Source organism: Xyrauchen texanus, chromosome 20 (assembly GCF_025860055.1).
Source record: "Xyrauchen texanus isolate HMW12.3.18 chromosome 20, RBS_HiC_50CHRs, whole genome shotgun sequence".
Classification (NCBI taxonomy): domain Eukaryota; kingdom Metazoa; phylum Chordata; class Actinopteri; order Cypriniformes; family Catostomidae; genus Xyrauchen; species Xyrauchen texanus.
The window spans coordinates 43,021,250-43,036,504 of record NC_068295.1 but is presented as its reverse complement, the minus strand read 5'-3'; the positions used below and the strand labels follow the sequence as shown (position 1 = coordinate 43,036,504).

The 15,255-nt window shown below is 39.9% G+C and overlaps 1 protein-coding gene across 1 annotated transcript in view; it reads left to right on the top strand.

Annotated features, from left to right (window-relative positions):
• The window catches only part of LOC127660596 (phospholipid phosphatase 4-like), a 173,453-nt gene that overhangs the window by 115,919 nt on the left and 42,279 nt on the right, over nucleotides 1-15,255 (top strand). The window contains exon 5 of the mRNA XM_052150914.1: nucleotides 5,284-5,454. Within this exon, the coding sequence (XP_052006874.1) occupies nucleotides 5,284-5,454 (171 nt within the window). The remainder of the gene's footprint in view (nucleotides 1-5,283; nucleotides 5,455-15,255) is intronic.

Genomic DNA, 15,255 nt, shown 5'->3' with positions numbered 1-15,255 from the left:
TTACAGACTTTCTAGTTGGATGTATCAAATTAAAATAGCATGTTTAGTGTGCCTGACAGAGTTGACAGATATTACACTAATATGTAAGTTATAAAGTAAATAAAAAAAGTGTTTTTTTTATAAAAACTGTTCCTTTTGTCTACAAATATATCCATTTAAAACTAAATTCTTATTAAAAAATAAAACCTCAAATTTTAAACATATTTTTTCTCTTATCTCAAGAATCAGTGAAGTATTTTTCCTTTATTATATACATATCCAAATTTGCATTGTTTACTTTATTACAAATAAAAAATAAAATAAAAAAAGACAATATTTATAAAAACAAATATTTGTTATAAATTGGAGTACTATTACAATATCATGAAATATGAATATAGTAATCATTCAGGACCATGATATTACCCTGTGTAATGAACGCCAATCCCCAAGTTCACCCCACCCCCTCTAGCTCTCACACTCGCTCCCAATCACCGGAATATTAGTTTCACCTGCACTGTTCTATTCCTCTATTTATACCCTGCCCTTTCTCCCCACACTAGTTGGTTATTGTTTAGTTTCCCCTTCACTCTGCCAGCTCTAGTGTTTCGCTAGCTTCCCCTGTTTAAACTACTCGCTTGTCTTGTCTCTGTGTATTCTGATTCCCCGGCTTCGACCTTACGCTCCCCTTTACTACGCTTCTTCGGATTTGCCCCTTTGCTATATTCTGATCTCCCGGCTTCGACCTTACGCTCCCCTTGACTACGCTTCTCTGGATTTGCCCCTTTGTACTTTTGCCATTCTGCCAATAAAGCAGTTTTACCCGTCATTGTGAATATCTCTTCTTGTGCGTGTTACACCCTGGTTACACCACAATTCTTGAAGTCTTCTCATCACTCTTCTCTTCACTTTCTCTCATCTCTGCTCCTTCACTTCATCCTGTCATCGCTGCTGCTTCCAATCTGACGTCATCATCCTCTATATACAACTGATAATATTATTTATCAACTGATAAACTTTTATATTACTTTCTCTTCATTTCCTTTTATATGAATATAATGTTATTTAGCAAAAATTCTGGCATTAATAGTTAGGACTATATAATAATGTGGCGGAACCATGGTACAATGATGGTATCAAGACAGTAAATTTTTTTTTTTCAATGATTAGTTAGATGGCTTATTAGTTTTAACATGGAATAAACTGTTTTTTTTTCTTTGCTAAATAAGACAGCTCATTAAGTTTATGACCATACTTTATGAAAGATGTTTTGATTTACTTTCTACTCTGAAAGCAACACAAATGTTGCCATTATAATTAATAAAGCTGACTACACTGCAAGTGTGCAATGTCGGAAATGGGATTTTCATGCGATGTCAGAAAACCAATGGAGTTTAATTCTTTTGATGAATGTACACTTCAATACATACAATAGAGTGGACTTTTTATCTGACCTGTTACTCTTTTGAGGCAACACCACTTCAATGTTACAGGGCGAAGGACACTGCTGAGGGAAAGGGACACCCACAAAAGCTTGTTCCGAACAAAAGTCAGAAAATGAATCTATTCTCGAAGGCCCATTTGCCCCGCAAGCCCTCTTACTGTGTTCGCCACTAAAACCTATTTCCCCCTAAAAACTATATTTTTGTTGTTTACGAGGACATTTGTTAGGTTACAAACTGGTAATTACAAGGGTATTATGCTATAAATGTGGTTTATGAGGACATTTTTAGTATTTCCCCATAATTCAAATATCTTAAAAAAACATACTGAACAATGTTTTTTTTTGAAAATGTAAAAATGCAGAAAGTTTTTTGTGAGGGTTAGGTTTAGGGGATAAAATCTATAGTTTGTACAGTATAAAAATAATTTTGTCTCTAGAGAGTCCTCATAAGGATAGCTGCGCAAACATATGTGTGTGTGTGTTTATATGTGTTTGCAAGAGAGAGCGTTAGAGATGTAATGACACAGTTTAATCAAGAGAAGTTTCACTTTTGCATTGAAATCCAGCAGTATTTATCCCGGATCAGGAACATAATAAGTGTAGCCAAAAAGTCATCAAGTAAATATAAACAAATATTTATAAAAACCTAAAAACTTGTTTTAACATATTCATTTAGTCAATCTTAAATTTGGTCAAAATGCGTTATCCTCAAGTTGTTCACTGTTTTTAACCCTTAACATTTTTGCATATTAGATTCTCACGAACTGACGGACCAGTTCACTGACCCCCAGGGAGAGTTCTTTAATGTGCGATGTAATTTAAAAACAAATATTTCTTTACACTTCACAACAGATGCACAGGAGGACAGATTATATCACAGCAGGAGCACTGAAGGTCAGATTATTTATTTTCAGACATATAAAGTGGTTTTTAGATGTTTATAATCAATAAGATGCGATTGCGAATGCGCTTCTCGGCTATGCACGCCGCCATATTGTTTACATGCAATGCAGCATGTAAACAATATGGCGGCGTGCATAGCCGATGACTTCTACTTCCTCTAGATAGTCAAGTTTGATCGTCTTCTCGGCGCTCCACCAATGCCCTCGAGGAGCCGATCCGAGGACCTCACTAAATCATCCATGGGTGGGTGGTGTGTACAAAGGGTTGATTAGAAATACTTGCAATCCCCAGTCCCGATCACGAGTGGGGTTCAGCGGTATACACGCGCCTCTTTGCGCAGAGTAGATACACGCTGATCCACCCATTGTGGCGCTCGTGCAGCCTCGGACATCTAAGGGCATCACAGACCTGTTATTGCTCCATTGCGCGTGACTGAATGCCACCTGTCCCTCTAAGAATTTGGACACCGACCGTGAGAACCGAGAGCTCGCCTTCCTGTCTCACCGGGTAAGTGAGGAAACGATAAGAGGGGATTCTGAATTCGCCATAGAAGCATAGAAGGTTCTATAAACATAGTCCTTCCACTTTCCTATCACCGGAAGTGCTTAGAATGAGTGACGGACGGAATGAGAGAAGGCTCAAGTGGACTGAGTAGTTTGTACATTGTTTGTTTGACGTCAGAAAACATTGCTGCATCAAAACAGATCACTCTGACGGTAACGTCTTTAAACTTTTATTAAGTGATTGTTTGAATGTTTGTAACATATAAAAACAAAGATATTGTGATGTTGAAAAGACTATTTGAGCAGCTGGTTCATTATGAAAACCGCTTCAGTCCCTTTTTTGCTGATAAACAGCGGAACAAAGGTAGATCACACCTGTTTGATCGGACACCTCTGAGCCCATCCTAGTGTAATCACACCAGTTTAAATGCACATGTGAAAGGGTTAAATGGGTTAAAAATGACCCGAACATAATAGGAACCAAACACTGCTTACTGCTAGCTGTTACCTTAACTGTAAAAAAAATGGTGAAGAGGTGTAGGTAGGAGTGCACTAAATGTCCTAAATAAGCCACAGGCCTCTTTAGTGTTGCTGATCTTGTCCTGAAAATGTGAAGCTTTTGCAGAGAAGACATTAGCCAAGAAGGAAGAAATCAGACAATGTTACTTATTTAGATCAGTAGGATCTTTCGATTTAAGCCATTTCGTCACATCAACCCTAAGGTTTGTCCGATGTTCATGAAGAATTGAAGGGGTTTCCTCTTCATGTATGTAGCATCCATAGAGGAAACATGATTTTGCAATGGAAGAGTGGTAGAGCAGCAGTTGAAAGGCAGTTGGATGAAATGAAACCATAGGAGTAAGTATATGTGATAGTGTAGATGGAAGTTTCGTGTGAAACTGAAAAGTAGTGATCAAAAAATGTAAATGGGTGACAAGAGCATTGTTAGTGGTACAGTTACATGTAAAAATGAGATCCAGCTGGTTGCCCGATCATTCATTGCAGTCGTGCATAGCTGTTTCTGGTCAAACAAGGCCATAAGAGCATGAAGTTCAGTGCCCTGGGGCTTGTCTCGGTGTATGTTGAAATCACCAATTAACCACAGGTAGGCTACCATCTTCAGGGATAGCAGGGCATCCAGTTCCTCAAGAAAATTAACCAGCTGACCTGGAAGAAGATATATATCAATGACATGGATTTGTGTAGGTTGCATTGTAGTGATTAAATAGAATTCAAATTAGTTATTGTTGCATAGTGAGGAAAGAGGTTAAAATTTCAGGAACAAATGCAAATTCAGCACACAGTAAACAAACAACTCTATCTTAGCAATGAATAATAGTCTAAAACAAGTGAAACACAGCAGTGAACACACATATACACTACTGCAAACTCCTAAAAGATCACTTCTCTTTATTGTAAAGTAAAGTATATGCTGTGAATGAGCATAAAGATCTGGTGAGTGTTTTTGTAGAGGACTTTAGGTGACTAGGTAAGTTGGGACACCACTCACAGTAGCACCATTCTTTTCACATTGACATGACAAGGAAAGTGACATCAAAAGTGAATCAAAACATAACAATAATAAACACAAAGCAGACTGTAGTAAAATGAACTCTCCTTTTATTCTCACTTTAATAATCTATTTGTGCTACATTGTTACAATTCGTGAATTAAGTTTTTGATTAAAATATGTATGAATATGAGTATTTATTAAATGTTTATAACATGCTAAAATGCACAGCATTGGGCAAGTATTGGATGAAATTTGCCTTTTTTACATGTTACTATAACTGCATTTATATTATTTATAGTACATTTGTAAATGACCTATTACTTGTAAATTAACCCCTTTAAAAACCTTTAACTAATGGAACAGTAATTAAAATATATAGTAATATAAAACTTTTAACAATGTGAAGAAAATGCTAATTTTATCTTTTGCTTTTTTAGTCAATGGTTGTGTCCAATCAAACTCTACAGGATTTTGGCACAAATCCATCCATCAATTTTTTGAAGCTAGCCAAATTAGACTCTGTTCATTTGACAAAATTATCTGTATCTGTCTCTCTATTTTGGAAATGGTTTCTGCTGACCACAATGTTTTTTGTTTTTTTTTTGTCTGTAAATTATTAAATCAACGAAATTCAATTTGTACATAGACAATTTTGGGTTCAAATTTGAGTCACCACTTGATGTACAATGTAAAATCTCAGCCCTCAAATAAAACCAGTTGAGAACCATTACTCAATAGGAGACATGTGGTACTGGATATTATTCCTCAGGATAAACATGACAATTAAGAGCCTCGTGCAGAAGTCACATTTGCACTCCATTTTATCTCATTGGTGTTGTGGAAACAATAAAGAGATCTCTTGTTTCCTAAGGGATTATTTCTCACACTACTTTGCCAATACTTTTACCTTATTTTTCCTTTTCTCTCTCCTGTTCTCTTAGTTGCTTTCTCCGGTCTGGGATTTACCTCATTCTACTTGGCGGCCAAGCTGCAGTGCTTCACAGACACTGGACGTGGGCGCAGTTGGCATCTGTGTGCCATGGTTCTGCCTCTGTATAGTGCAATGATGATCGCCCTGTCCCGCACTTGCGACTACAAGCATCACTGGCAAGGTCAGACGTCTCCAGCAGCATCCTAAAAAATATGAACTGTAGGCGGCAATCTGAAGCTCAATTTTTGTCGCCGAGAGGCTGAGAAGGGGAATAACTTGCCAGACTCGTTTAATGATCACGGATTCCAGATTTATTTGCACTAATACAAACAAGGTCCAATACATCCCATAATTGCATTACTGGCATACGAAAGTGTATCAAAAGGCATAAACAGCAATTAGAAATTAGTAAAACAAGCGTGAAAACAGCGGTCAGCAAAAAATGAGACTTCCCCCTTTCACCCTGTCTCTCAGTACCCAAATCAAAACAGGTGAACAGATTATATTACTTGCTTCCTCTGCCCCCACCAGGTGCCTTGATTACCATAAATGTCCTTTCAAAATAATAGAACTACACCTGGCTCTTACATTCCGGCCCCTAATTATTACAGTTAATACACAGTAATAATTACATATATTACACATGCCCCCTGCATGTGTAATATATGTAATTATTACTGTGTATTAACTGTAATAATACTGTAATACACAAAAAAATGCATTTATAGTCCATCATACAAAAAATTATCCAATCTTCTGTCTTCTCTCAGAAGAAAAAAAAGTCACAAAAAATAGTCCATTCAAATCAGTCAAAAGTCAAATCATCAAAGTACAGCAATCAGGAAACAGCTGACTCCTGAAGAAGGCAGATCTTGGTTACAGGCATGCATACTGTATACAGCTGGTTTGGGTCTTGATCCAGACTTGTCTCACGAGTCCTCTTCTGTCTGGAACCACTTCTGTTATCCTTCCGATGATCCAGGAGTTGCGTGGTGCAGAATCATCCACTACAAGTATGATGTCTCCAGGAATGAAATTCCACTTGATCTTCGTCCATTTCTGTCATTCCTGCAGTTGTGGTAAGTACTCCTTAGTCCACCTTTTCCAAAACAGGCCTGCCATGTATTGGACTTGCTTCCATCTTCGCCGTGCATACATGTCTTCGTTCTGAAACAGTCCAGGTGGTAAACATGGTTTAGTTTTGAGAAGCAGAAGGTGGTTAGGTGTTAATGCCTCCAAGTCGTTTAGATCTGTGGATTCCTTTGTGATAGGTCTACTATTCAGGATTGATTCAACTTCACAGAGCACTGTGTGGACTTTGTGTCCTCAAAGTAGAGTTAAGAATCTTTCTGACAGAACGGATCATTCTCTCCCATGCTCCTCCATGATGCGATCCAGTGAGAGGGTTGAAGGTCCATTTTATTCCTTTCACATCATTGATCCTTTCCAGGTTCCACCCTTCAATGGCTCGTCTCAACTCTCGCTCTGCACCGACAAAGTTGGTGCCGTTGTCTGACCGTAGCTCTTTGACCTGCCCTCGTCTTGCAATGAAGAGTCGCAGGGCATTAATGCAAGAATCGGTGTCCAGCGAGGTGGCAACTTCAATGTGTACTGCTCTTATAGCTAAACACGTGAAGATGACTCCATATCTCTTCACAAGACTCCTCCCACGCTTGACTCAAAACGGACCAAAGTAGTCGACTCCAACATGACTGAAGGGAGGTTCTTCTGAAGAAACTCTGTCTACAGGCAAGTCGGCCATTTGCTGTTGACCTATAGCTCCATGTAGCCGACGAAAGATGACACATCTTGCCAAGAATTTTCTTATTAAACCACTGGCACCAGGGATCCAGTATCTCTGGCGTAGCCTTGACAACATATGATTTCTACCTCCATGGCCAACATCTTGATGAATATGTTGTAGGATGAGATCAGAGATATGAAGGTCTTTAGCTAGTATGGCAGGATGTTTTGACTCTTCAGGCATGGCAGCCTTACTTAGCCATCCTCCAACTCTTAACACACCATCTTCCAGTATTGGATTGCTTATATATGTGGCTGTTACTTTTTACACCTTCTCCCTTTTGGAGGCAGGAGAACTCTTCTGAGAACCTCCTTCTCTGACAGAACATGATTATTTTGATCTCAGCTTCTCTGATCTCTCCCAATGAGAGATAACTACCACAAAGTTTATGCTGGAAATCACCCATGTCCTTTTTCCTGAGATTGATAAGCAAAGCCTTCCATCTTAAGATCCAGCCCATAACTCTTGTTAGATGTGTCCAAGACGAGGTGCGGTTGATCAAGCATGTCACTGCATCAGCTTCATCCTTGGCTGTAGAAAGAATCTTCTGATTGCAAGAGAAATGTGGGACCAGTTATCAAAATTTTGTTCTTTAGGAATGGCTCCGCCCTTGCACCTCTAGAGGCAAGGTCTGCAGGATTGTGTGCTGTATTCACATATCTCCATTGAGATGCGGTAGAAACCTTGAGAATCTCTGAGACCCTGTTAGCCACAAAGATTCGAAATCTTGAAGTTTCATTCTTAACTCTTTCCCCGCCAAACACGGAATTTTCTGTGTTTTATGAAAAAACGCTTCCCCGCCAAACACGGAATTTTCCGGGTTTCCGTGTTTTAGGTGTTATACGGTAAGGAAGACCCCTGCACATGTTTTGAAAGAGTACGCAACTCTTTGATCAAAGAAACAGACTGCGATCGTCTCAAACATGAAGTGGAGTATGAAAAGCTCAAAATATCAGACATAAACATGCCTTTTTCTCAGCTTTTTGTCTGAAATGTTGTTTTTTGACAAAACCTACCTCTGTTCAAGTCGCAATAAAAAAAGAACAAATGAAGATAAAATAAAATCGTTTTTTTTTGCCTAAAAGCAGAGGCTCAGATCTTTATTGTGATATATAGCATCTTCATATATTCATGGAAGAAAATATTCTGCGGGCCATTAAAATTTAGCGAAAATCGTCAAAAACCCTGGCGGTGGCTGGCAACTTTTTTTTAAAACGCTGGCGGGGAAAGAGTTAAAGTAAAGAAGTACTGTCTGTCCAGAAAACAGAGTGCTGAAGCTGTAGTCTTCACAGTTTGTCCATGCAAGCTGCTACAACAGCAGTTGTCAGCTCCATGCGTGGGATTGTAACAGGCTTTAAAGGTGCCATCCTGGATTTTCGCATTATAAAGGCACTGTGTGTCTGGGAGTGTTCATTGCGCAGCAGCAGATAGGTAACAGTACCATATCCTTCCTCAATTGCGTCGGCAAAATTATGCAACTGAGCAGTGGTTGCTTCTCCAAAGTTCAGTGGTTTTAAACATCGTCTGATTGCTGAAGCCTTCCAGCTGATGTAGCACCTTCAACCAGTCCATCCACTCCTGAGCAACCGCTGGTGGTATACAGTCATCCCATCCTAGCCGGTTCCGGCACAGGTCCTGAAGAATCCTTTTAGTAGTAAAAAACACAGGAGCTACGATCCCCAGAGGGTGATAGAAAGAGCTAACATTTGAAAGGATCCCTCTGCAGGTCAATGGTCTCTCCTGAATGGTTATACTGAACTTAAAGTGTCGGACTGGATGCACCAACGCACACCCAGTGCTCTCTCAACAGGTAATGAGTCATGGTCCAAATCCAGGTCTTTGATTTCCTTTGCTCTCTCTTCCTCAGGTATTGAAGCCAACACTTTGTGACTGTTGCTTATCCATTTGGTTAGATGAAAGCCCCCTTTGGCACAGATAGTTTTAAGGTCTTTATAGAGGGATATAGCATCCTGTTCTGAGGCCACAGAAGCAAGGCAGTCATCCACATAAAAAATGTACATGATGGTCTCAAACACTTGCTGGCTGAAGGAGTCTTTGTTGTCTTCTGCGCACCTTCGGAGAGCAAAGTTAGCCCAGCTTGGAGAAGAAGTTGCCCCAAACAAATGGACAACCATCCTGTACTCCTCCATAAACTGACGGAAGTCTCCACTGGACCACCAAAGAAATCTCAACAGGTCTGCGTCCTCCTCTGGAACTTGAACTTGGTGAAACATCACCTCAATGTCAGACATCAGAGCAACAGGCTCTTTCCTGAACCTGGACAGAACTCCAATCAACGTACTAGTCAGATCGGGCCCATTCAGGAGTTGTGCGTCGAGGGATGCGCCTTGAAATGATGCTGCACAAAGACAACTCGGATCTTTCCTTTCTTCAGATGGTATACACCGTGGTGTGGGATATACCAAACCTTTCCGTCACTGCGTTCCAGATCTGTGGTTGGCACTCTCTCTGCATATCCACTGGATACAAGGTTATTCATGAAAGCAGTGTAGTCCTTATGGAAAAATGCATCTCTGATAAACCTTCTCTTCAGGTTAAGGATGCGTTGTTCTGCAATCTTACAGTTGTTAGGCATGCTTATCTTTCTGTTTTTTAGAGGTAAAGCAATACTGTAATGGCCATCAACTAGTTTTACAGTACCGTTAGCCATTTCCAAGAACTTGCAGTCTTCCCTTGAAAGTCCTGGCTGTTCCTCCTGACTGCATTCTGGAAAGTCTAGCTTAAACTGTCGTTTCCAGAGTTCATCAAGTGTCACAGCAAATATTCTGTTGATATACTGATACACAGGTCCATCAGAAAATCCTCCACCAAGTGGTCAATTTACCATCCAACCAAGCATAGTCTTGATGACATACGGCCCTTCATCCACACTCCGGATGACTTCAAGTGGTTCCAAAGCTCTGGGCACATTCATGCCTATCAAAAGCTCCACATCTGCATCTGTCTCAGGCAAGTACACATTTCAAATGAGGCCATTTATGCAGATCTTTCTGTCGTGGGATGTTACTCCTATTCACAGGCATCCTACATTGTGTGAAGATATCTGGCATTTCACAATACCAGTCACTGTCCAATCCAGCCACTTCCAAGTCCGACACAATACTCTCTTGGCCCATGGTGTGCAAAAGAATCCTTGTTTTTCTCCCAGAGAGATTCAGTCTATCCATCAGACCCATTGTGCAGAAAGATGTTGAACTGTCCTGGTCCAAAAAGGCATAGGTTTCCACTGTCCTTTGACCACTGGTTTGGACTGCAACCAAAGAACTGCCCACTGCACTCTCTGAATTGCTCATGCCTTTGTATGCATGTGCTCCCTTGTCCTTGTGGTGAATGTGAAGCATACTAGGGTGTCTTGAGCCACATGTTTGCAAGAGAGACGTTTCCTGCACTCCTTACTGATGTGACCAGTACTCAAACAGCCAAAACAAACTTTTTCAGGAAATCAATCTTCTCACTTTGAACACTCTTCTCCAGTAGAGTACAAAACTCCGTAGGGCAATATTGGCAGGAGTATTCAATTCACACAGACTATGCACCTCCTCCATGGCGTTGCAACATCCACGCAAGAACAGACTGTATGCCTGTAAAGCCTTTCCATCTTCAGATTGTATTGTTGGCCATGAAGAGACCTTATCCAAGTAGGCAGATGCAATCATATGCTCATTTCCAAAGTGTTCTTGCAGTAAAGTCTTTGCCTTTGCATAGCCTGAGCCAGTCATGTGTTGACAGCTTCTGACAAGTTGTTGTGGTTGCCCCCTGGTGTACTGTTCCAGAAAATGAAGGCAATCTTCAGCATTGTCAGTCTTTTCCTCAACCACTTGTTCAACGGACCGCATGAAAGCATGGTACTGTAGAGGGTCCCCATCAAATATTGGGATCTCTCTCTTAGGCAGTGATGCAAGACGTTGCTGATGCACCAGCATTGCTGTTATCTCATTCTGTTTTTCCATTATAGACAACATTTGGTTCTGGTCACTGTTAGTATTTGTAGAAAAGCATGTATGGACGTCTCTGTGCTGAGACACTGGAGGTGCTGTAGTACCAGTATTTAAAACTGTGCTCTGTCTCATAAGCTCTAGGGGCCTCTGCTGGAGATGATTGGTATTGTCTGCCCTTTTCTGTTTTGGCATTCCAAAGTGTAAAACAGCATTTCCAGTTGCTGATTTTCCTTGGTCATCCTTTTCAAGTTTATGTGGAACAAAAGTCTCTGCACCAATGATAAGAGCTTCAACAGTTTTATTCTTTTTCTTAAAGTATGATTCCATGCCATTAGATTGCTGAGAAGCAGCACTCCACACAACAGATCCAGAGGTCCTTAGAACATGCTCTTTAGCCACTGATGCGGCTATATCGGTTTCAAGCTGAAGTTGTTCTTTTCGTTGTCTTAATTTCTCTTCCTGTTCCACAAGAGCATCCTTTTCTTTTAGCAAACTTTGACGGGCAAGCAGAGCAGCTGTTTCAGCCTCTGCTCTGAGATGTGCAGAAGAGGTGCTGGAAACATTTGATTTTGAACATTGTTTGTTGCTGCTTAGGTTCGATATGCTATCATATGGCAATATGTCATCCTGGTCATGTTGAGAAGATGGATGCTCTTGTCCCTTTTTCACATCCTCATGAATCCCACTTTCTTTTACTGACAGAGCTTCCTGATGACACTCAACATCATGAGTTAGCTCTGAAAGAGGCCTGCTGGTTTTTGAAAGCCACACTTTAACATCCTCAATAAATCCTTGATTGTATTCAGTAATGCTTGTGAACCATACATTTTGTTTTTCATGTTCATCAGATGGGATTAAAGACATCAGATATTTATGCAATGCAGTGGCATTTTCAGACAATTGCAGCAGAACATCAAACTGTGCTTTAAATTGTGAAGCATTTTTATCATCTCTCATAAGCTCTTTGAGAGACTGTATCTTGCTCTTTAATTTGTTTACTTCCCTTTTACGCTGGTTTTGAATTGACTCAATCTTGCTTGCAAGAGCCTTTTCAGTCAGAATAATTTTTCTATTCTCCTTTTCAGGTGAAATTAAACCAGACCTTGATACACTCATTTTGTGCATGCAGACAGATGCAAATCACAATATGAATCCAACGTAAACCCAACAACATCAATAGCCACAGCAATCCCATGCAGGCACCTTATAATAACCAACACACTGAAGCCACAACACACGCAAGCCAGCTGTCCGCCAAAACACAGTGGAAATAAACCCGATCAGCGGCAATCAACCCGCCGCAACAACAGCAACACCAAACATCAACAAGTGGCATTAACCCGTTCAAACTGCATTTCCAACAAGCCATAACACAGTACAAAACACAGGTTACATACCGCTGTTCGGGTGCGATGCTGTCGGGCGCCGCCGTTCTCCGCTATTTTCCGTGCGTCCGTGTGTGTGATCTCAATGGCCGATGATCCAGAATCTCCGCGTGTGGCTACTGCCTCCCATGAGCGTGGTTTCCTTTCCGTTTTGTCGGTTTTTTGCTGACAAATGTAGGCGCAATCTGAAGCTAAATTTTTGCCGCCGAGAGGCTGAGTAGGGGAATAACTTGCCAGACGCGCTTAATGATCACGGATTCCAGATTTATTTGCACTAATACAAACAAGGTCCAATACATCCCATAGTTGCGTTACTGGCATAAGAAAGTGTATCAAAAGGCATAAACAGCAATTAAAAATGAGTAAAACAAGCGTGAAAACAGCGGTCAGCAAAAAATGAGACTTCCCCCTTTCACCCCCTCTCTCTCAGTACCCAAACCAGAACAGGTGAACATCACTTGCCAGTATTACTTGCTTCCTCTGCCCCCACCAGGTGCCTTGATTATCATAAATGTCCTTTCAAAATAATAGAACTACACCTGGCTCTTACATGAACCATTTAGCTTGTGCATGCGTGTGCTCCTTTGGCAGTCTGATTAACTACATTTACATTGCTTGTATGTGAATTCATTGTGTACATTTTATCAGTATGTGTGTGTTCCCTCTGCATCAAACCCATATCTTTGGTGTTGCTAGCACCAGGCTCTATGGGTCACACAGTACTGTGTAATCTTGAAAGCATCTTAGAATAAGAGCAGTGTTTATTATATGGCTCCTAATGAAAATATTATTCTTACAAATATACTCTAGTAAGAGTCAGCTGGTCATAATCACAAAATTAACAATAACAGGTTGATCAGGACACGCTTATTGTACAGCTACTTACTAAATATATAAATAAATGGTTGTGAAATAGTCAATTCAAGTCATTTTTATTTATTTATTTGTATAGCACCTTTCAAAACACACATCGTTTCAAAGCAGCTTTACAGAAGATCGGGCATTAATAGAAGATAAAACGGTAATATCTATAATGTCTTAGTCATCATTGTGTAGTTTGATAAAATACGATTGTGAATTGTGTTTAAAAATAAGTAATTCAATAATACTTGTATTTATAACCCCAGTGAGCTAGCCGAAGGAAGACTGTGGAAAGGAACACAAAACTCCATAAGATGTTGATTAATGGAGAAAAATAACCTTGAGAGAAACCAGACTCACTGTGGGAGCCAGTTCCCCTCTGACTAACATCATGAATATAATGTAAATATTACTTATGTATAGTGAAAGTCATGGATTAAAATGATTAAACTATGTAAGTGTTAAGGATCAGTGTTGAAACAAAGATTAATGACTAATGTCTTTGAAGTCCATCCTGGATTAACTGCAGAAGTTCACATAGATGCAATTTTCCTTGTTATTTTGCTGATGAAGGGATTTGTTGGCAAATAATTGATAGTCTATGTATTCCAATTCAAGAGTGTAGTACATCATTAGACCGAGGTGATGCAGGTAGAGGTCAGTTAGTTGCATCGCAGTTCAAACTGGCTGGTAATTTCGGAGAGGTCTATCCTAAATCCAAGGTTCAGGCAATGGCATTTGAAGTATCCCATGTCTTATGGTCGGAGTTGGCATCAGTTCATCCTCTGAAGTCCATTGTAATAGACTGAAGTGATGTTTGGCTGGCACTGGTTGCTATTAGTCATCATCACACAGAGACATGTAGCAGTGGAGTCCAACACAAAGCAGGAATAAAGCTGGATCCTGCCGGTTCTGGTGACCTCAGAATAGCAGTCCCAAGGTTGAGACAGGGAAACTAATGAAATAATATTAGCATAGATGCCATTAAATTTATTGCAGATTTATACTGTAGATCATGATCACGGTTTCTGGTTCCGGCAGACCTAACTAATGCAGCCTAATTGTGAGTTGAAGGATAAATTGGGTGTATGCTTTGCTAAATATATGAGTCTTTAGTCTAGACTTAAACTGAGTGAGTGTGTCTGCATTGCGAATAGCTTTAGGGAGACTATTCCATAGTTTAGGAGCCAAATATGAAAAGGATCTACCTCCTTTTGTGGATTTTGATATTCTAGGAACTATTAACAGGCCATCATTTTTAAATGAATATGACATTTTACAGGTAGCCAATGTAACGATGATAACATGGGGCTAATATGATCATATTTCTTGGTTCTCGTCAACAATCTGGCTGCTGCATTTTGAACCAATTGAAGTTTATTTATTGAACTTGCTGGACATCCTCCCTGTAATGCATTACAATAATCTAGTCTTGATGTCATGAACGCATTAATTCGTTTTTCGGCATCAGCAACAGAGAGCATGTGCCGTAATTTAGCAATATTTCTTAGGTGGAAGAATGCTGTTCGACAAACATTGGAAATTTGATTTTCAAAGGACAGACTGGTATCAAATATAACACCAAAGTTCTCTGCTGTTGAAGATGATGTAACAGTACATCCATCGAGAGTCAAATTATATTTTAGCGGCTTATTTTTAGAGGTTTTTGGTTCAATAATTAGTACCTCTGTTTTGCCGGAACTGAGTAGAAGGACATTTCTGGCCATCCAATATTTAATTTCATTGATACACTCTGCTAATTTGGACAATTGTGAAATTTTGTCAGGTTTTGAAGAAATATAAAGTTTGCTATCATCAGCATAACAGTGGAAATTTGTTCTACTATTCCTGATAATATCTCCCAGGGGAAGCATATACAAGGAGAAAAGCAGAGGCCCTAAAACTGATCCCTGTGGCATTCCATACTTTACTTTTGTTTGGTTTGACAATTCCTCAGTTACATAGACAAAGCG